We start from the raw sequence: 21,226 nt of genomic DNA on the forward strand, positions 1-21,226 counted from the left end.
GAGGCAGGGAAGGGCACTTTCACCATTACTATTCATTGTAGTGATGGATGATATAACGAGTACAGTAGCACAAGTAATTAGTGAAAGGAAGATGAAACCTATGGTGTTTGCAGATGATCTGATGATTTGGGGGAATAAGGAGGAGGAAGTACAAGAGTGGTTGGACGAATGGGAACAAACAGTACAAGAATATGGGATGAAATTTAGTATAAGTAAGAGTGAGATGATTATCACAACAAGAAAGACGGAGAGAGGAACAACTGGAATAAAAGTTGGTGAGAAACGATTGAGGAGAGAGGAGAGTTTCAAGTACCTAGGAAGCCTGACACAGGAAGGTGGAAAAAAGACAGAGAAATAAACGAGCGGGAGAGAAAAGCAGATGCATTTCGGAAGAGTGTCAGAAGCTTGATATGGAGCAAGGATGTACCCCAAATCAGTAAAACGGTTATATACCGGTCATACTATGTCCCAATCCTGACATATGCATCAGAAACCTGGGTTATGAAAGGAAGAGAGAAAAGCAAAATACAAGCTAGTGAGATGAAATTCTTGAGAAACAGTGCTGGAGTGACAAAGATAGACAGGTTAAGAAATGAGAGAATCAGAGAGTTAATGAAGGTGGAACCATTACAGGAGGAGATAGAGCAATCAAGGCTGAGATGGTATGGACACGTTGAGAGAATGGAGGAGAAGAGGATACCCAGGAGGATGCACGAGATGAAAATGGAAGGAAAGAGACCAAGAGGAAGAATGAGAGACAGATGGCTGAAAGGAGTAGAGGAATGCGTCCAGAAGAAAGGAGAAGACTGGACCGAGGTGAAGACGGAGAGATGGTGGCAAGACAGAAGACGGTGGAGAGGCCTATGTTCCATACAGACCCGGCCAGAGGCTGGAAATTGTCCAAGATGATGATGATGATCTGCACTGGTAAACAGCTGTTCGTTCCTATTGATAATACGACGCCTTCTTTTGATGTATTTATCATTGACGAAGAGACGATAACTTTTCGTGACATTTCTCGCATCCACCACTTTACATCTTACTTATTGACCTTAATTTTAATTGTAGTAACGTCTTTCCTCAATGAAGGACCTTCATTAATTTGTCTACTCACGCTCCCTCTAAAAATTTCTCACATTTTTGCATATGGACACAATTATCCAAAAGTAATCCATGATCAATGCATACATAGTGCACAGATACCGCTTTTCAGTACATCACTTGGCTGCAGAACCGATTACCAAACTGGACACAACCGACATCTTTCCAAAATGCAGCTTCGTCTTCTAAAGACCACATACGGTTTCTGATTATGGATCAGTTGACACATATCATAGACCTTCTCCTCCAACATTTTCCTGTAGACATTAGATCGTTTCCGCGTATTACATAAATTACTGTTTCCATAGATATTTCCTTGACTTGAGTTTATAATCTTGTGGTGTAGTGTGGCCTTGGGAAATGAGTGGTGCCACTGATTTATTACTGTAGGAAAGCAGTCTTAGGGAAGAGAATGAGTTGTAGCAATGTATGCTTTTATTTCAGGCTCGAGATCTTTCTTCCGAAAAGATGGAGTAGTTGACACAAGTTCCAGTCAAGAGAAATAATTTCTGGATTTACGCTTTCTTTTCAGGCTCTCGAGCTAAAGGACGCCCCCGGTAAACTTTACGCTATTGAGGGTGACGTCAGCAATGAGGAAAGCGTCCTGTCAGCATTCAAGTGGATCAGAGAAAACTTGTCTGGCGTCGACATTTTGATTAATAACGCCGGTTTGGGCAACGACTGCAACTTGACGAGTAAGTAGTCGAGTGTTTTTCTCCAAATTTACAACATTAAAACATGAAATTTGTGTAACTATCAAGCAACACAATTCTCCAGTTTTTCTGATAAATACTCGCATCTTCTGAAATCTGATGGCGACATGTTAGTAGATGAAATTGATTTTGAAAGTCGAGAATGACAATGTTTTATGTCGCTTTGACAGCTGCCTGGATGGAGAATGAAATTGTTAAAAGAACAATTTTGACATTTGACCAAGTAACATAGGCTCAACATGGAGACCGGATGGTGGTTTGGGCTCATCTCCTATTACGAGGCCAGCGTCTTACCATGCGCTGGAGAACCTTTTAATTTGGATTAAAAAAACAGTCGTGGCTTAGTGTGGATGTACGTTCTGTTGGGACTACTTTCAGAGCCCCTTCCAGTAACCCGTGTTCAGGTTCTCCATGGTTCCGCGAACTTACTTACGAAAAATGCTGAGATGGTTTCTTTGCTAACCACACGCCGACTTTTTTCGTCATTCTTGTCGAGTCCAAGCTTACATTACATCTCCAACGTTGTCTTCGTCAACTACGTGAAAAACTTCAGGCTTCCACTCTCTCTGTTTCGATTAAATTTCTCTTTAGTTTCATTTCTGAAAAATCATTCAATTCGTCATTCAATTTTTTAAAAAATCGTTTCTTTATTTGGTTCTTCCACAAACAAAGAATGAGTCGTGTGGCATGTACCGATGGTTTATTCAACATCCCATTTGCAACAAGTTTTCTTCCCCTGCGCACAATGCGTCATTTCCTTCTCTTATGGGTATCTGTTGACTGTACATCTACATCTACAGCTACATACATACTCTGCAGTCCACCATACGGTGCGTGGCGGAGGGTACCTCGTACCACAACTAGCATTTTCTCTCCCTGTTCCACTCTCAAGCAGAACGAGGGAAAAATGGCTGCCTATATGCCTCTGTACGAGCCCAAATCTCTCTTATCTTATCTTTGTGGTCTTTCCGCAAAATGTAAATTGGTGGCAAAAAATTGTAGTGCAGTCAGCCGCAAATGCTGGTTCTCTAAATTTCCTCAGTAGCGATTTACGAAAAGAACGCCTCCTTTCCTCTAGAGACTCCCACCCGAGTTCCTGAAGCATTTCCGTAACACTCGCGTGATGATCAAACCTACCAGTAACAAATCTAGCAGCCCGCCTCTGAATTGCTTCTATGTCCTCCCTCAATCCCAAACGCTGGAGCAGTACTCATGAATAGGTCGTATTAGTGTTTTATAAGCGGTCTCCTTTACAGATGAACCACATCTTCCCAAAATTCTACCAATGAACCGAAGACGACTATCCGCCTTCCCCACAACTGCCATTACATGCTTGTCCCACTTCATATCCCTCTGCAATGTTACGCCCAAATATTTAATCGACGTGACTGTGTCAAGCACTAAACTACTAATGGAGTATTCAAACATTACAGGATTCTTTTTCCTATTCATCTGCATCTGTAGGTGACTGTAATGAGTCTGCGTGTAGTGTGCCGGTATCTTTGTGTTGTATGATAGTGATAGAAGGGAATGGGTGAATAGGCGACTCCTCTTGAATAGTATCAAGCAGATGACTGAGCTTAATGCCCCCTGCGACAAACGGATCACCGTCAATGGTGTCACAGGTCCTCACTTTAAGAGACATTGTGGAGAGGTTTGGAATTAAATCCACGAGATTGTTGCAAAATCTGGTGATCAGCAACTTAAGGCCAGTACCTTTTCCTGCTAGCCGGACAAACACTGGAGGTGAAAATTTCCTCCACCACAAGGATTCGAACCAGCTAGCTCAGGGTAAAGCGCCACGGCACAGGCGTGCGTTAGTGGCCCCAGCTACAGAGGCCGATAAATTTCCACGAAACTGGCGTCTGTTTCTGCTTGTAATAAGTCAGGAACAATGGCCAGAACATTACGAGGACCTATGGTGTAATCCAGAGACAAGCAGTCATCACGAAAAAATATGTTAACACATATTTTATTGCCTTACAGGAAATGAACAATGAAATTAAAAATATATATATGTAAAAATGTACAGGGCCTGATGTGATTAATATAGAGGTGGTCAAGCATGGTGGATTATTGCTTAAGTTTAGAATTTTTTGTTTGATCAATAACTGTTCACTGAACACTTTTCAGACTTTCCAACACTTACAGCAAAAGTGTTGTCACTCGTTACGGAAGGACATCACAGAAAAACTTCAAATTGTAGAAGTACCAGTGTGTTAATCTCCTCCTAAAAATATATCCAGATTTCTTAGATTTTGAAAAAGCATTAGAAATGTTGCGCAGAGAGAGGCTTTGAGTATTTATGTGAAAACGTCGATACCCAAACCACTTAATAAACTGCATCAACAGTCTGTATAGTGGAGCTTATATTTGACGTCACCAATTACGCGTAGGGAAGTATTTTAATAAATCAGTGTTTGAGTTAACGGTGTACTTTGTCACTAATCATCATTACTGGGTGCTTTTTCTTTAGCAACTTCCAAAACTTGATCAGTGGTAGTTCACCATATTGTAGTTGAAATGTTTGCCTGTCTGAAGTTCTGCTAGCTGCTATTCTTCCTCCAGAAAAGGGTTGGGGGTGGATTCTGGAGACATTGCATAAGGATTGGAACCCAGTCGTATTTGTCTAGAGCGAGGGAGGAAACATATTGTACAATGTTATTCTCAAGAAACAAGAGGTGATCTGAAATGACTTCATAGATTATGTCACCGTTTGAATCAACCTCGAAAATAAGAGGAAACAACTTAGATTTTCTTTACCACTTGTGATTGCCGTATTCCAATTTCTTTTAAGAACCCGGTGAGTTTATTACTTGACCTCAGAACGTTTTCTCCTTTTCCTTACATACCGTCTTGCAGGTTATTTAAATGGCGTAAAATATCAGCCAAGTAGGCTACATTTGCCCACCACGCCTCGTCATTTAACTAAGCTGCAAATTCTGGTTTTTCGATGCTAAACATATCTAAAAGCTCTTTTGCCAAATCGCAAAATTTTTCCAGGACTCTGCTTTTTGACAACCAGCGGACCTCAGTGTGCTGAACCAAAGTGTGATGTCGATATCTCGCCTCGTGGAGCAACTGCTTGAGGAACCTTGTCTGAAGATCTCTAGGCTTAACTAAATTTATCAAGTTAATTACTGAATCTAAAACACTTTTAAGTTGTGTTGGGACAGTCTTCACCACCAGAGCCTCACGCTGCATGAAGCACGGTGTTGAAGCTTCGGACGGGAAATATTGTTACAATTTTGCAACAAACCCATTGAATCTTCCCAGTCAGAGCTGGTGCAGCGTCTGTGCAAACAGAAAGACAGCTTGTCTAGGATAGCCCGTTTTGTTCCAATTCGCTGGATATAGAATTATACACATGTGAGGACAGTTCTGTATACGAAGGGAATCGTTCAGTAATCGAATCCTCATCAACAAATCATATGTAACTCAGTGACATTTTTCACTTATATAAGTTAACTCGTCAAGCTGTAGTGAAAATACACGACCGTCGCTTAGGTTTTCATGGACATTGCACTGGATGCCTGAAGACACATCATCAATCCGCTGGAAACAGTATCGTTTGACAATGGAATCAAAGATATTTCCTTCTCGGCGCCATCATCTAACATCGATTTCACTATTTTATTACATGCAGGAAATATTACATTCTCTGCAATAGTATGGGGATGCATTTTTTCGCTACCATTTCGGCACGTCTGTAACAAGCCACTTGTGCTTTTTCGGAAGTATTTGCTCTCCGCTTTGGCTTGCTTTTCTGCTGATGAAATCACTCGGCTAAAATAGTTCTTGTCTTTCCCAGATAAGTGACTATGTTTGCTATTCAAATGCCTTTCATTTTACTAGAGATTATGGATTCATTGCATAGGTTTTTATTCACACACGACACATCTTGGTAATAACGAACTGTTTTCAGGTTCAGTGAACTTCAGTCCAAAGTGTAAATAATTCTCTTGGTACTAACGATATATTCCAGTAGCTTGCACTCCTTCCACGAGATTTAAACTTGCAATCGGATTTTTCGCACTTTTGTTACTGTTACTTGTTTCTGTTACTGAGTCATCTTCAACATTATTCCTTTCAGCAAAAACTTATCCCTACTGAAAAATCGACACATTACCTGGACAATGCATACACCATTGCAACTAAAAATGAATCTCAAAATATGCCACAACAAGGTCTGTGCCGCGCGGGGTAGCCGCGTGGTCTCAGGCGCCTTGCCACAGTTCCCGTGGCTCCCCCCGTCGGAGGTTCGAGTCCTCCCTCGGGCATAGGTGTGTGTGTTGTCCTTAGTGTAAGCTAGTTTAAGTGAGATTAAGTAGTGTGTAAGGCTAGGGAGCGATGACCGCAGCAGTTTGGTCGTATAGGAACTTACCACCACCAAAAAGGTCTGAGTTGGGACTGCGTGTCTAAAAACAACTTATTGTTGAAGACAAACTGTGCGCGTGCTAGGCGGAGGCTCTCCTGTTATTGCTTACTCGTACATTAACGTCCCCTCACTGTTGCCAAACCGTATGTCAGTGTGGCGCAGGAACTTGCTACACTGGAACCATAGAAAGTTTTCTAAACACAGTGTGTAGACATAGTTAACTGGGAACTTGTGTTCTGTGCTGTTCAGTAAAGAGTCTTCCTCCTGACTGTGGTAGTCAGGTGCCCTGTAAGACCTGTTGGAAGACCACAGGAAACTGCAATTCTCGAGAACCAACTTTGTAGGTAGGCTGTACATAGGCTGTTTAAGTTTTTATGTTGGTAACGCCACGTAGCGCTCTGTGTGAAAATCACTGACTGTGCTGTGTGCAGTCTGTAGCTGGTTGGATTCACTGTTGGAATATTCGCTTGTGTGGTGTTGGGCAGTTGGATGGGAACAGCCCGTAGCGTTGCGCAGTTGGAGGTGAGCCGCCAGCAGTGGTGGATGTGGAGAGAGAAATGGCAGAGTTTTGAGAGGTTACTGTAAGCGGACAATCTGGACGTGTGTCCGCCAGAAAAAGGAAATTTGTAAAGATGGTTGTCATGAATTGATAGATACATATGATGACTTTTGAACATTATGAAGGTAAATACATTGTTTGTTCTCTATCAAAATCTTTCATTTGCTAACTATGCCTATCAGTAGTTAGTGCCTTCAGTAGTTAGAATCTTTTATTTAGCTGGCAGTATTGCCGCTCGCTGTATTGCAGTGGTTCGAGTAACGAAGATTTTTGTGAGCTAAGTGATTCATGAAAGGTATAGGCGATTCTTTTGTAGGGAATATTGAAAGTCAGATTGCGTTGCGGTAAAAATATTGTGTGTCAGTTTAGTGATCAGAATAAGTAAAGAGAAAACTGTCTGAGTACGTTCAGTTTTACTCAGTTGTCTCTGTATCAAATAACGTAGAAGTTTACCAGCACAGTCATTCATAATTTTCCAAAGGGGACGTTTCATAACTTCTGGAACTCCTGAAATCATGGTGTTGGGAGTTATTGAATCCGCCAGTAGGACGGAACTGGTAATTGTTGAAGGCGGCTTGTATGGTCGCTAGTATGTTGCCATACCATTCATGACCACCAAGGTAAGCAAGACGCCATACAGTAGTTCACACCACATTTGGACTAGGTTGCCTGGCCCCCTGATTCATCATCCGTAGAGCATGTCTGGTATGCGGCGGGAAGATGGTTCAAATGGCTCTGAGCACTATGGGACTTAACATCGTAGGTCATCAGTCCCCTAGAACTTAGAACTACTTAAACCTAACTAACCTAAGGACATTACACACATCCATGCCCGAGGCAGGATTCGAACCTGCGACCGTAGCAGTCCCGCGGTTCCGGACTGCAGCGCCTAGAACCGCACGGCCACCGCGGCCGGGGCGGCGGGAAGACATATGCTTTCATATCAGTCTCCACCCAGCAATCTTCAAGAACTGACACAGCAGTCGATTCAGGCACGACAGGAAACATCTAATTATCTAGTAAGTTAATTCTCTGTCTTTCCGTTACTTATTTTACGGATATACTTTATGTACTTTTCCTATTACTTTTAAATTCTGAATCTGGCGTGCTCATCAGTTCTTCCAAATTTCCTGTAGCACTCTTATGCTGTTTCTTTCTTTCTGTATTGTATTTTCAAAGACACACTGCCAGTGTATTCTGGTACCGAGTGAGATGTCGCAGTGATTCCCACTGGGAAGAGGTAGGGATAATGTCCCCATCCGGTCATCCAGATTTACGTTTTCTGCACTCTTTTTATTTTTTTATCTATTAATGGGAAAGCCAAATGGCACCTTTGAGGGGACTGGGGGTCTTTGAATACAATTTTAGCAATTTTATGAAAGGACGGAAACTAGAACAATGCCTAATGCTAGTGAACGAAACGTAAGTTACGATATTGCTTCTTTCCTGTGAACATTCTGCCTATGAAAACCGCTATTCTTTGTGTTTGCAGCCGGTAAGACACAAGACTGGAAGCGCATCCTGGATGTGAACGTGTTGGGTCTGAGCATCTGCACCAGGGAGGCGGTGCAGGACATGCTGAGGAGAGGCGTCGACGACGGCTTCATCATCCACGTCAGCAGGTAGGGCTCAGTACAACAAGTACGTAACGTCTTAGCCGACTCCCCTTCTGTCACGTGGTATATGTGCGACTTACTGATTTAACTGTCTTTATCAGGGTTCGATTCCCGGCGGGGTCAGGGATTTTCTCTGCCTCGTGATGGCTGGGTGTTGTGTGCTGTCCTTAGGTTGGTTAGGTTTAAGTAGTTCTAAGTTCTAGGGGACTGATGACCATCGATGTTAAGTCCCATAGTGCTCCGAGCCATTTTTTTGTCTTTATCAAAAAATTCAATTTTCAAGTTTCCATCCAGCTGATATCCCTCCAAAATGTCGCCATTTATGAGTTCATGTTTCTAAACATTTTACTTCCTGGACCTTTTAGAAACGCCATGCATCTTGTATCGAGGTATTTTGGTGGCAAGCTGTACGTGCTTTGCTTTGCTTAAGGAGACGCGCTGCATCCTTGTCTTATGCCTTTCTCAATCCGAGCACTTCCCTCCTGATCTTACATAGTTATTGTTCTCTCTTGATCCCTGTACGACAGCGCTTCAAAAAGTGATTTACACATTATTATGGCAAGCAAAATAACTTTCATTGAATTCTTAATTTCACTTCCAGTGACACAGACACATGACGCTAGTTTTCAACGTAGTCACTAAGTTCTTGTAAACAACGGTCGGAACGTTCTCTCAGTCGTTTTCTTCCTCGACGGTAGAGATCCACTCCTTGGTCACGGAGACGTTCGAGAACCCGTATGTGAACGTGTTCACCGTGAAACGTCCCCTTTCTACAATTTTACACGACTGTGCTTAACCTGACGCACAATATTTTTGTTAGCGCAACGCAATCTGACTTTCAAAAAAATCCCTACAAAAGAATGGCCCTGACTAACATTAAACTATACCTTTCACAAATCACTTACCTCACAAAAATCTTCGCTGCTCAAGCTACTGCAATACAGCGAGCGCCACTACTGCCAGCTAAATAAAAGATTCAAACTATGGAAGGCACTAACTACTGATAGGGACAGTTAGCAAATGAAAGATATTAATAGAGAACAATCAATGTATTTACCTTGATATCATCATATATATAGCAATTCATGACAAATTACAAAACTCCGCCATCTCTCTCCCCACATCCACCACTGCTGGCGGCTCACCTCCAACTGCGCAACGTTACGCGCTGTTCACAGCCAGCTGCCTAACACTACAATGGCGAGTATTACAACAATGAAAAGCAGCCACAGACTGCACACAGCACAGCCAGTGATTTTTATACAGAGGTGGCGTTACCAATAAAAAAACCTAAACAGCCTACTTACATAGCCCCCATGCTCCCCACAAAAAAATTTTACAAATTTTTTTGGGCACTGGCCAATACATATTTGTTAAAATTTTTCATAATCGTAATTACAATAACAAAGAAATCAAATGCACACACTTATTGATACAATGTTGGTCAAAAGCTAAAATTTTCTCACAGTCCATAAAGACAGTCCTGATCGTTCATGACGGTAAAATAGCAGTGTTTTTCTCAAAGTCTGAGCAGTAAAAGAAAATGCACACGGAAGTAGTGGATTTCCATGCAGTCTTGAAGAAGTAGCGTTGTCCTTCCAACGGAAAGACAGTGCTGACTCGACATGCAGACAGGTAATGGGCCACAACAGAGCAAACCCACAGCGGAGTCAATCGAAGTTTTGAAGAATATCGTTTGGTAGGTCATCACAGAGCAGACCCACTGTAGTCCTGGTAGAGATTACGGTATTGGTGGGCCACCAGAGGCGCAGACCCACTGCAGTCCTTGCAGAAATAATGGTACTGGTGAGTCAGCAAAGATGCAGCCCCAATGTAGTCCTTGTAGAGATGGCCAGCAGCCATCTGTTGCGACTGTGCAGGTGCACAATCACCATCGAAGAGTCTTGCGGAGAATATAGCAAGTCCATAACCACCACTTGCGCACTCACAAAGTTTTTGGAATTGTCCTTAGAACCAGCAATGCTGTTATCCAGTCCCTTGCTGAATTATTAACACATGTGCAAACACTAACAGTCCCTACTCCTCACATATTGTCCATATACTATGACCAATAGAAACGTGTGCAGTGAAATGTAACTTACAAGTTACTTAATTTGATGACCTGGTGTCAATTACAATTTTATAACATAAGAATACAATTACAAAGGTACAAAATACATCATTAAAAACATAATAGTAGAGATAACATTCGTAGTAATAGGGGCTTTACAAAAGAATAGAAATAAACATATACATCAGTGTTACAAAAATAATGACATAAGTACATACATAAAGATCAGAATAACTTTTGGAATATCAACTTCCACATGAGCATTAAAACAAAACAGAACAAATACTGTTTAAACATGTTTACAAAGTAAATAACATATTATCAATGCTAATTATATTTGAGGATAACAGTATTCCTCATCATAGTTCATGTAGCTTAGTATTAGAAGAAGAAAAAATTCTATGAAACTACACAGAGACAGGAAGAAAAGAAATACACAAGGGTACACAAACACATAGTGGCATAACACAAAAGGAAAGGACAGGGTTTGTTTTCAGTGTAACATTTGGTACTGCAGTCCAACCCAAAACTTCATTCCATAGATCTTTCGTCTTATTTCAACCTTTGCTTCTACCAAAAAAATCCTATCCAAGCATGCTTTCTGTATTTATTTCACATATTTCTTACCTCATTATTTATTCCCAAGAAAATCCTACCTATACCTGCTTTCTGTACTTTACTCGTATAGCTTCTCAATGCATTTTTTTTCCAATTAATCGCTACTCATTATCTTATAGGCTACCCCCTCTTAAGCTAACTTATATCTACTGAGCTCAGATGTTAAACTAAGGGACGAGGCAATGCAGCATCACATAAAACAATTAATATAAACAGCAATAAAAAAAACGCAGATTTGCGAAGCAGCATTTTAGAAATTAGCGAAGCAATTGCAATATTACAACTAATATAAGGCAATGTGCAGCAAACAATAAAAAGAAATCATTAGTAAAACTGGCTTAACAGAATAATACAAAGTCAAATTCAATAACACTATGCCTGGCAAACAGCAGCAACTTATACCTAAACATGACATAGCTCAAGCAGAAAAAATAGTACACTAAAGATAACAATGCAGATAAGGGAAATGTATAATCACATCTTAATGTCTAAGTAATTAAAGTGGTGCACCACAACAACTTATTGTAAAAAAAATATTACCATTCACTCCTTTTTTTTTTTGACAAAAATTATTATTTACTCGATCTGTAGACAGAAAATATTTATATTAGTACATCTATAAAATTTTATTTTAACCAGTGCTGCATTGTAGCTAGAAACTAGATATTAAACAAAATGAGTTAATAAATACATAAAGCAAGCCATATGGTATTTCTCTCAATTAGCACGACAATAGCCGTGAAATGTTGCGATGCTTTCTTTAAAGGAACGTCAATAGCGAGGATAATGGCCTCCCCCTTTTTTTTTTTTTACCTGTGCCGCTGGAAGGCTAATGGCTTTTTTTTTGGGCGGCTGTCGCCCAGCTGCGTGCCCACGACGCATTACGTGCAGGTGGTCACTGAACTTTCTTACCGAAATATTTACGACAGCAGTTTCCGCTACGACAGTCTCACATAAAAATATTTCACAGGTCAAGAATTAGCGTTGCAAATCTGTAGAAACAAAATCCTATGAATATAAGTGTCCAAGAAATTTTCGCTGTCATTGTGATACATTCATGCATTTACACACATTTCATAACTCTTAAAGTACGATTCTTGGTTTCCAACATCCTTTTCCACAAATCAGAGTGCCCTAATCACTATTCATTACTCCTTACCTTATTACACATATACAAATTCGTCGACGCTTCTTCAATATTTCCTGTTAATAAATACATAACATAATCAAATAACTCATATAGCATCAGCTCCTTGACCATAAACATACCTCAGCAGCATAATACACATCGTCGTCATAACATCATAAAACCTCAGCCAAATCTCAAAATCGTCGTAGCTTCCTGAATATTTTAAAACCTAAAAAAAAATTCTCTGCTCATTTCAGAAGTGTTATCTACCTCAAACGTACTTTAAAAATCATGATCCCATACCCAATACATCATTCAAAGCTCACATATTATCACAATGGTTCCGAAAAAATATGAACAGTTTACAAAGTACAGACAAAATACAATTTCGTAAGTGTGAAGTTATCCAACGGTATAATTGCGTAAACATCTGTCACTGACGTAGTAAAAAAATTTTGTCTTTCAGTTAAATGATCTGATAGCTGTGTAATACTGTGTTGGAGAAATATGGTACCGATGTGTAAAGTTGTATAAGCAAATACCATATTAGCTAGGGTTCCTTGTGGTTGCCACACACATGGTACACTAAGTAAACGTGTACCCCCCTGAGGATAAATGTAATTATACCCTCAGGTGTTACAAATTACATCAATGGAATGAAATGTATCTCGGAAAACTTTCTTTGTAATTCAAAAATCTTTAAAAATAAATGTTTTAAGTACAAAATTAATCACTCAAATACGTGTCCTGTAGCGCTAAACTGTGCGTCATGTTGTAAGATAATCTCTGTGGAAGTCTCGTAGTTATCGTCCTCCGAAAGCTAAGTTCTGCAGAAGTCAATGTTCTTACCTGATGATACACAAAAGTGAAATGCTTTGCGTATAGATATCTTAGTTATCACGCTTATTGTTGTGATGAAGAAAGTACTGTGCTGTAACGTATTGTTGTGCTACGGAAAAGGCTGCCTCATTGTTGCTATACCACAAAAGTTACTACTAAAACATGTTTTACTTTCCAGAAGAATTCAGAAAAACTGTGCAGATATAAAACAGATACACCGCAAAAGCAACAAGGTGAATTGTGTCACACATTAGTAGCGTCGTGATATAGTCGTGTAGCTGTCAAATAAACTAACCACTGTGTCACCTGGTATCTCTCAGAAAGCACCTTGAATCCATAATGTATTTGCAAGTAAACCAAAATGTTGCATTAAAAAAAAGCAGATTATCTTTCAATAAACGGTTTTACATGTGAAATGTGGTGTAAACCTTTACTCTTCCTAGTACGCAGAGTTTCAACTTCAACGCAATTATCATGTGGTATACGTCGGATTCTGTAAGGTCCATTGTAAACTAGAAAGAATTTGTGACTCAAGTGTTTCTTCTTATGTGACAATGAATGAGCTTTAATGAGAACTTTCTGACCAATATACAATTTCTTTGCATTTGCTTCACCGTGTAGTTTTCTCCTTTTATCTGCTGCAGATTTTATATTTTTAAGAGCCAAATCAATTATGTCTTTGTGTCGAAGTTTACGTGTATTCGGGAAAGGTACAAGCTCTCTGATTCTGTTCGGTGGTTTTTCATTCTTCAGTACAAGAGTAGGTGGTAAAGCAGTGGAGTCATGAGGCATTTCATTCAGCACGTTTTGAAATAAGTGTAAATATCTGTCCCAATGCTGATGCTTTCTGTGACAATAAAGTCTGCAAAGCTTATTGATTTCTTTCATAATCCGTTCGGAGGGGTTACAATGTGGTGAGTACAATGAAATAAAAACAGGTTTGATTTTATGGTTGCAAAGCATGCGAGACCAAACAGCAGATCTGAATTGCGGTCCGTTATCTGAAATGACTTTAGCAACGTGGCCAACTTCACGTAAGAAATTTTTAACAAAGGCGTTGGATACAGATCGTCCAGTGGCTTTACGTAACGGAGTGAAAGAAACAAATTTGGAAGTAAGTTCAACAGCGACTAGAACGTACGAAAATCCATTCGATGTTCTGACAAGGGGTCCCAATAGATCAACTGCAGCAAATTCTTTTAATTTAGAAGGAATAATAGGAAACAACGGAGCACGATGTGAGACAGTAGATGGTTTCGCCTTTTGACAAAGTTTACAAATAGACAAGACTCTTCGAATTCTCTTTTCCATATTGTTAAAATAACAAGTCGTTCGAAGAATATGATAACATTTTCGTGGACCAAAATGTGCGTAGCTGAAATGAATGTACCAAATGAGCTTATTAACAAAATCGTCAGGAATGCAAAGTACCCATAGCTTGTCATCAACAGTGCAGCGTTTGAACAGTATGTTGTTTCTAACCAGATAATAATGCCGAATCTGTGTGTGTGTCTTTTCATGCCATTTGCTTTTGATGTCTTTCCAAATCGGATCTTTATCTTGTTCATGAGCAATGTCCTTTAAAGATGTGGTGATGAAGTTTTCAAAGGCGACTTTCTGAATGTAAAGAATACTGAAATTTTTCTCGAGGTTGCCTTCTGTGTTACTTTTCTCAAGCCCAGCCGGTGCGCGTGACAGTGCGTCCGCAACAATGTTCTCCTTGCCGGGAATGTAGACTATTGTGAAGCGGAATTCTTGCAGAAACAATGCCCAACGTTTTAACCTGTCATGATTTAATTTTGAGGACATAAGAAATTGTAATGCACGATGATCACTGTATACTTTTACGTGCTTACCAGAAAGAAAGAAACGGAATTTGTTAAATGCCCAAACGATAGCTAAAGCTTCTAATTCAGTAACGGAATAATTTTTTTCAGATTTTGTTAGCACTCGGCTAGCAAAAGCAATGGTTTTCTGAACAGTAGTGTCATTTTCTGTGGCTTCTTGAAATAAATGGGCACCAAGACCGACTTTAGAAGAATCCGTGCTAAGGCAGAAATCTTGTGACAGATCTGGATGAGCTAGAATTGGCGCGTTAAGTAGCGATTCTTTCAAAGAATTGAATTCCAACTGTGCTTGTTCGTCCCAGTTCCAAATAGTATTTTTTCCAGTGAGAGAACAAAGTTTTGGTGTAACAAGGATTTGCATATTCAGAAAACGACGGTAAAAATTTACGAGACCTAGAAAACTGCGGACTTGTCTTTTTGTGGATGGAACTGGAATGGCTCTGATTGCTTCTAACTTTTCAGGATCCGGCTGAATGCCTTCAGAAGAAATAATATGTCCCAAAAACCTCACCTTTGACCTACCGAATTCAGACTTTTCCAAGTTAACTGTAATTCCAGATTCTGCAAAAATACGTAACAAACTGTTGAGGATGCGATTGTGTTGTTCCCATGAAGCTTCTGCTATTAGAATATCGTCCACATATAAGGTGATGTGACGTTTTAAGAACTCAGGTAATATGGAATTTAGCCCGCGAATGAATGCTGCTGAAGAAATGTTCAAACCAAAAGGAAGTTTCCGAAACTGATAACAAACGCCGAAACAAAGGAAAGCTGTGTATTTTCTACATTCTGGATGAAGTTCGATCTGATAAAAGCTGGATCTGAGATCAATGGAAGACAACACATTTACACCATTGAAATTTTGAAGAAGTTCTTCCAACGTTTGCGGCCTGTCTGTTTCAGGAATAATGATAGTATTAATTTGTCTCGAATCTAAGACAAGCCTGATTGATCCATTTTTCTTCTCAACAACATGTAATGGATTGTTGTATGAGCTTACTGCAGGCTCAATAATGCCCTCGTCAAGCATAGATTGTATTTCTGTTCTAACACGGTCCCTATAATGCGCCGGAATTACGTATGGTCTAACACAAAATTTAGTATGCTCACGAACACGAAATTGGTATTGAAATCCCTTGATTGTTCCTGTTTTATGAGTAAAAACTGTGGAATGTGCTTGTAAAATCTCAAAAAGGTCTTGCCTATCATTGTCATTACAATTCTCAATTGTTTGAATTTTATTCTGAATTAACTCATTAGTATCAAATGCGCCGTCGATATCACCCCTGTCAGTACTTGCAGAGTGATTGTTAGTGTCAAGTTCCGTCGAAAATTCCGAACTGTTGTCTAACAGGAGGTAAAGCCGATTAATTTCTTCGTCATGGTTTGAGAGCCAATCTTCAAATTTCAAAGCTACTGACTTACCTTCTTTTTCTAAACTTATTTCAGCATCGTGAAAGCTTAAGATTGCTTTGTATTCATTCAAAAAGTCTACTCCCAGTATAATTTCCGTCGACAATAATGGAACAATAAGAAAGTTCATAGAGAAACTGTGGCTTTGACAAAAGAATTCTAAGTTGGTTTGTTGGCGTACATCTACACTTTTTCCAAAGATTGCACCTTGTAATTTAATCTTACGTAACGGAAGTGTGGGGCAATCGTTCGATTTGTTGCATTTGCTAAAAGCTGTTTCACTAATTACTGAAATGGGACTGCCAGAGTCAAGTACTGCCGTAAATTTTACGTCATTTACAGTAATGTGAACCACAGGATATGCAATGTTGTTATGTTTTACGTCGTGTTCTTGGAGTAAGATGTCCCTAATGTCTTCCATTTTTACGTAATTACTAGATACGGCAGCTGCGTCGTTAGTTTCATACGTGCGTTTTGTTGCTGCCAGCGGTGTGAGTCATTGCCTATTGTCTCTTTGTCGGCGCGCGTCGTTATTGGGATTTGGAGACCTAACTTCTACAAATTCACCGTGACGAGAGGGCCCTGCTCTGTTTGAATCCCGCCAGTTCTGATGCAATTCAGGTCTGTCGGTATGTCGGTAGATTTCATAATTTCTTCCTTGTCCTTCACGTGGTGGAGAATTTCTCCCTGAATCGTAACTGCGCGCTGGACCGTTGCGTCTAAAGCTATTCTGTCTCCCGTAATAATAATTATTTTGGTTCCCATATTGTCTGTTTCTCTGATTGTCTCTGTGATGGTCATTACCGCGGAGAGGTGATCTTTCCCTGTAATTATTACTACTCTGCCAACGGTTGTCATACGGGTGGTGTCTGTTTCGGTCTCGATTTACGTTGAAAGAATAGCCTTGTCGTGTCCAGTTATTACTTCTTTCATCGCGGAATTGCGACGGATGTGACCTGTAATTGTTGTGTTCCTGGTTTCGCGTTCCGCTATTGTGAGTGTCAATTTCTAATTCTTGTAAGAGTCCCTGAAATGCTTCAATGTCGTCTTTGCAACGTCCTGCCAAAATAATGTGTCGTATATGTTCAGGTAATTTCATTAAGCAAATGCGGATGAGTTCTGAGGGGCTGTATGGGTTTGACAGGTACTGATTCTTGTGCAACATGTCTTCAAAATATTTCACAAGACTGGAGAATTCAGATTGTTCGAAATGTTTCATCATTATGATGCCGTGTTTTACTCGGTCTTGTGTGGCTTGAGACCAATATGCTGAGAGGAAGGCATGGTAAAATTCTCCTTCACTGTGGCAATCGTGAATGACCGATCGCATTCTTACAGCTGGTTCATTCTCTAAATAGCCACACATAAATTCTAATCTGTGTTCTAACGACCAGTTGGGAGGAAAACAATGAGAGAATTGATGGAGCCACGCTTGTGGATGAATGTCGTTGGCAGAATTCTTAAACGTTTTGAATTTACGTGTAGTAATGAACAGCTTATAGTCAAAATCATCGTGTCGGCGAGTAGCATATCGATCATTGTTACGTCGTGTCGGCGGTTCCATCTCAAAATTCGGTGTGCCTTGCCAATTTCTTTCATAATTTCCGAAGTGTCCTGTGTTATTACTTTGTGGTTGTTCCGTATTTCTAAGTCCCTCTTCCCGTATTGGGGCGCGAGTGTCCTCTGAAATACGTAATTCTTGTACTACTTGTGCCAACTGATCTTGCACTTCCCGGATTTCTCTTTTGTACTGTGTATTGATTTGATTTTGATTTTGTTTGAATTTTCTAATTTGTTCATACTCTTCAGTGTCAGTGAAGGCTACAGGTGTTGTGTCATTCAGATCATCATCTACCTTTGTAGATAAGTTAGTGAACTGATCTGAAACTTCGGCTACTTTATCCGATAGTGTACTTATTTCCTCAGTGTGTTTTTCTGAACCAAGTTTCAGAGTATCTACTGTGTCCTTTAAGTTTTCCTGAGTTTTTGCAAGTTGCGTAACCGAATCGGTAGATGCAACTGAGTCAAATTTAGCTTGCAATGTCTCATGATTTTCATGAACAGTAGTTTGCAGTTCTTTTATGGCTGCTTCGTGATTCTGTAGTGCATTTTCATGACGCGAAAAAATAGGTTGGAAATGCTCACAAATTTGTGTTTTTACGTCATTACAGACTTTTTGACATTTCGATTCAATGTGATGTAACTCATTAGTTAAATCCTCACGTGTTTGTTCAAGAGTTTGCTCCAATGAGTCTAACTTTTGAAGATTTTGTCCCATTTGTTTCTGATTTTGTTCAAGCGTTGTGTCTAACTTTTGAAGATTTTGTCCCATTGCGTCTAACTGTTGCTGTGTTTGACTCTGACTTTGTTTCATTTGCTGCATTAATTGCAATAATAATGTGTTAGTGTCTGGAATCTGTTTCTCTACACTTTTCGGCAGTGCATTTGCACCGGCAACATTCACATTTTGACAAGCAGAAAATGTGTTTTGACTTATTTGAGAAAACGGTGATGACCCAAAACCTGAATCTACAGTATTTGCAATATTGTGTTCTGTCATTCCCGATTCCTGAGGCGAGCTGTTGCCGACCGATCGATCGATAATGCTTCCCTCTTCACTAATTGTTTCCCTGTCCACGCCACTGTTTGCAACCCGCTCCATTTCCCTATGCGCAATTACCAAATTACTACTTTTAACATTAGTTAATTCATTATTCTGCGGCGCTAACATATTGCTTTCGTCTTCACTGTCATTTCTCAATTTACTTTGGAGCCTAGTGTTACGTTTTTCACACGCCATTATTGTCACAGTATTTCACACGACAACACAGAAAAACTCAATTTGAAGAGCAAAAATAAGAGAACACATTAACATAGCACTGAAAATAATATCTAGTTAATTGCAGCTGCGAAATACTTGGTGCAAATCTACATGCATGCCACAACTATTTTACTGTACAACAATGAAAAACTACAACTACAATGGAAATTCTCTCTACAATTACGCGCTAGCAATAAACAAAATCTACACTAATTACACAAACTACAAGAAAAAATCAGAAGATTCCAGTGAGGTATCCTAGGCTAAGGGTCGACATATGAAACGTCCCCTTTGAACAATTTTACACAACTGTGCTTAACCTGACACACAATATTTTTGTTAGCGCAACGCAATCTGACTTTCAAAAAAATCCCTACAAAAGAATGGCCCTGACTAACATTAAACTATACCTTTCACAAATCACTTACCTCACAAAAATCTTCGCTGCTCAAGCTACTGCAATACAGCGAGCGCCACTACTGCCAGCTAAATAAAAGATTCAAACTATGGAAGGCACTAACTACTGATAGGGATAGTTAGCAAATGAAAGATATTAATAGAGAACAATCAATGTATTTACCTTGATATCATCATATATATAGCAGTTCATGACAAATTACAAAACTCCGCCATCTCTCTCCCCACATCCACCACTGCTGGCGGCTCACCTCCAACTGCGCAACGTTACGCGCTGTTCACAGCCAGCTGCCTAACACTACAATGGCGAGTATTACAACAATGAAAAGCAGCCACAGACTGCACACAGCACAGCCAGTGATTTTTATACAGAGGTGGCGTTACCAATAAAAAAACCTAAACAGCCTACTTACAACCGTCTGAAGATTTAAGATTCCCGTGAATCAGTTCCTCGTCTGCCTGGGTTCAGTCGTATTTTGTCGTTGTCGATGGCCTTTTTTTTCCGATCAGCATCAGCCAAATCTGTGCTGCCTTGTCAAATAGTTAGCACAATTTCATTACGGCTGCACACGAATTGCATGTGCCCCATACACAGCCAGAATTTCAAGGGTTAACTCTGTGCAACATACCGTTTTCACTCAAGAATCGCACTGTTCCACGTACTCCAATGTTGTAGTGCGTTTCTAGTGAGTGCGCCATTTCACTCCCCAACTGTGGTTCACCTGTTATCCGTATCGCACCAGAACTGTGTCTGGAGGAAACCCAGTATACATACTCTCTTTTACAATGTTACTTATAATCCGTCTTGATTGCAAAATGTTTATTCATATGACCGGTTTCGGTTCCTCTAGAACCATCTTCAGATCTGATATTTCGGTTACAGAAGTAACCCGTTCAAATACAGCAACTTTCACATGCTGCTGAATGTGACATAGCATGTGAAAGTTGCTGTATTTGGACGGGTTACTCCTGTAACCGAAATATCAGATCTGAAGATTGTTCTAGAGGAACCGAAACCGGTCATATGAATACACATTTTGCAATAAAGACGGAATATAAGCAACATTCTAAAATCATTCATTGCGGGTATCCTACCAGACATTATGTCTGTTTTTGCCAAGTATTCTCTTTTGACAGTGCGTCACTCTTGTTGATTTTGATCTTAACGTGCGACGACATGTGTGTAAATTGTTGAATGACATTCTCTAGTTCCAGAAATTCTATGAAAGTGCTTTTTCTTAGGCCTAGTCTCCATTATGGAGCCTAGATCACAACCATCTCTGCTGCCTTCACATTTACAGAAGCAAACTGATTGACTTCATGCAAATCCTCAATTTCCTTCTATATTTCTTTATCCTTCTTTCATTCCCCATTGGAAAAAGTGGGGGGGGGGGGGGGGAGAGGGACTGCCTTACAGCAATTCTCTTCACCCGTATGAATTCAAAATTATAATGTGGAGACTGAACATATAGAAAAAAATTGACAGAAGACAACGAAATCTGGATGTGGTGATGAAGACTGCAGTGGCGATTAATGCGGCGTCGTTGTTTTGCTGCTAACGATGCGGACAGATGCTGTTGAATTTTATGGGAGAAGTTTTCAGAGGCAGTATTACCAGCTCCGGGTAAAACAGGAGTATAGGAAGGGGCTGTCAGGTGAGTGGAGCGGGGAGGAGCAAGTGGCTGGTTTTAAAGCCATCTCTT

General features: G+C 40.1%; 1 protein-coding gene across 1 annotated transcript in view; it reads left to right on the plus strand.

Moving 5' to 3' along the window:
* The window catches only part of LOC126234719 (dehydrogenase/reductase SDR family member 11-like), a 63,465-nt gene that overhangs the window by 11,828 nt on the left and 30,411 nt on the right, over positions 1-21,226 (plus strand). Inside the window, exons 2-3 of the mRNA XM_049943467.1 lie at positions 1,634-1,796; positions 8,244-8,373. Of these exons, the coding sequence (XP_049799424.1) occupies positions 1,634-1,796; positions 8,244-8,373 (293 nt within the window). The remainder of the gene's footprint in view (positions 1-1,633; positions 1,797-8,243; positions 8,374-21,226) is intronic.

Source organism: Schistocerca nitens, chromosome 2 (genome assembly GCF_023898315.1).
Source record: "Schistocerca nitens isolate TAMUIC-IGC-003100 chromosome 2, iqSchNite1.1, whole genome shotgun sequence".
NCBI lineage: Eukaryota > Metazoa > Arthropoda > Insecta > Orthoptera > Acrididae > Schistocerca > Schistocerca nitens.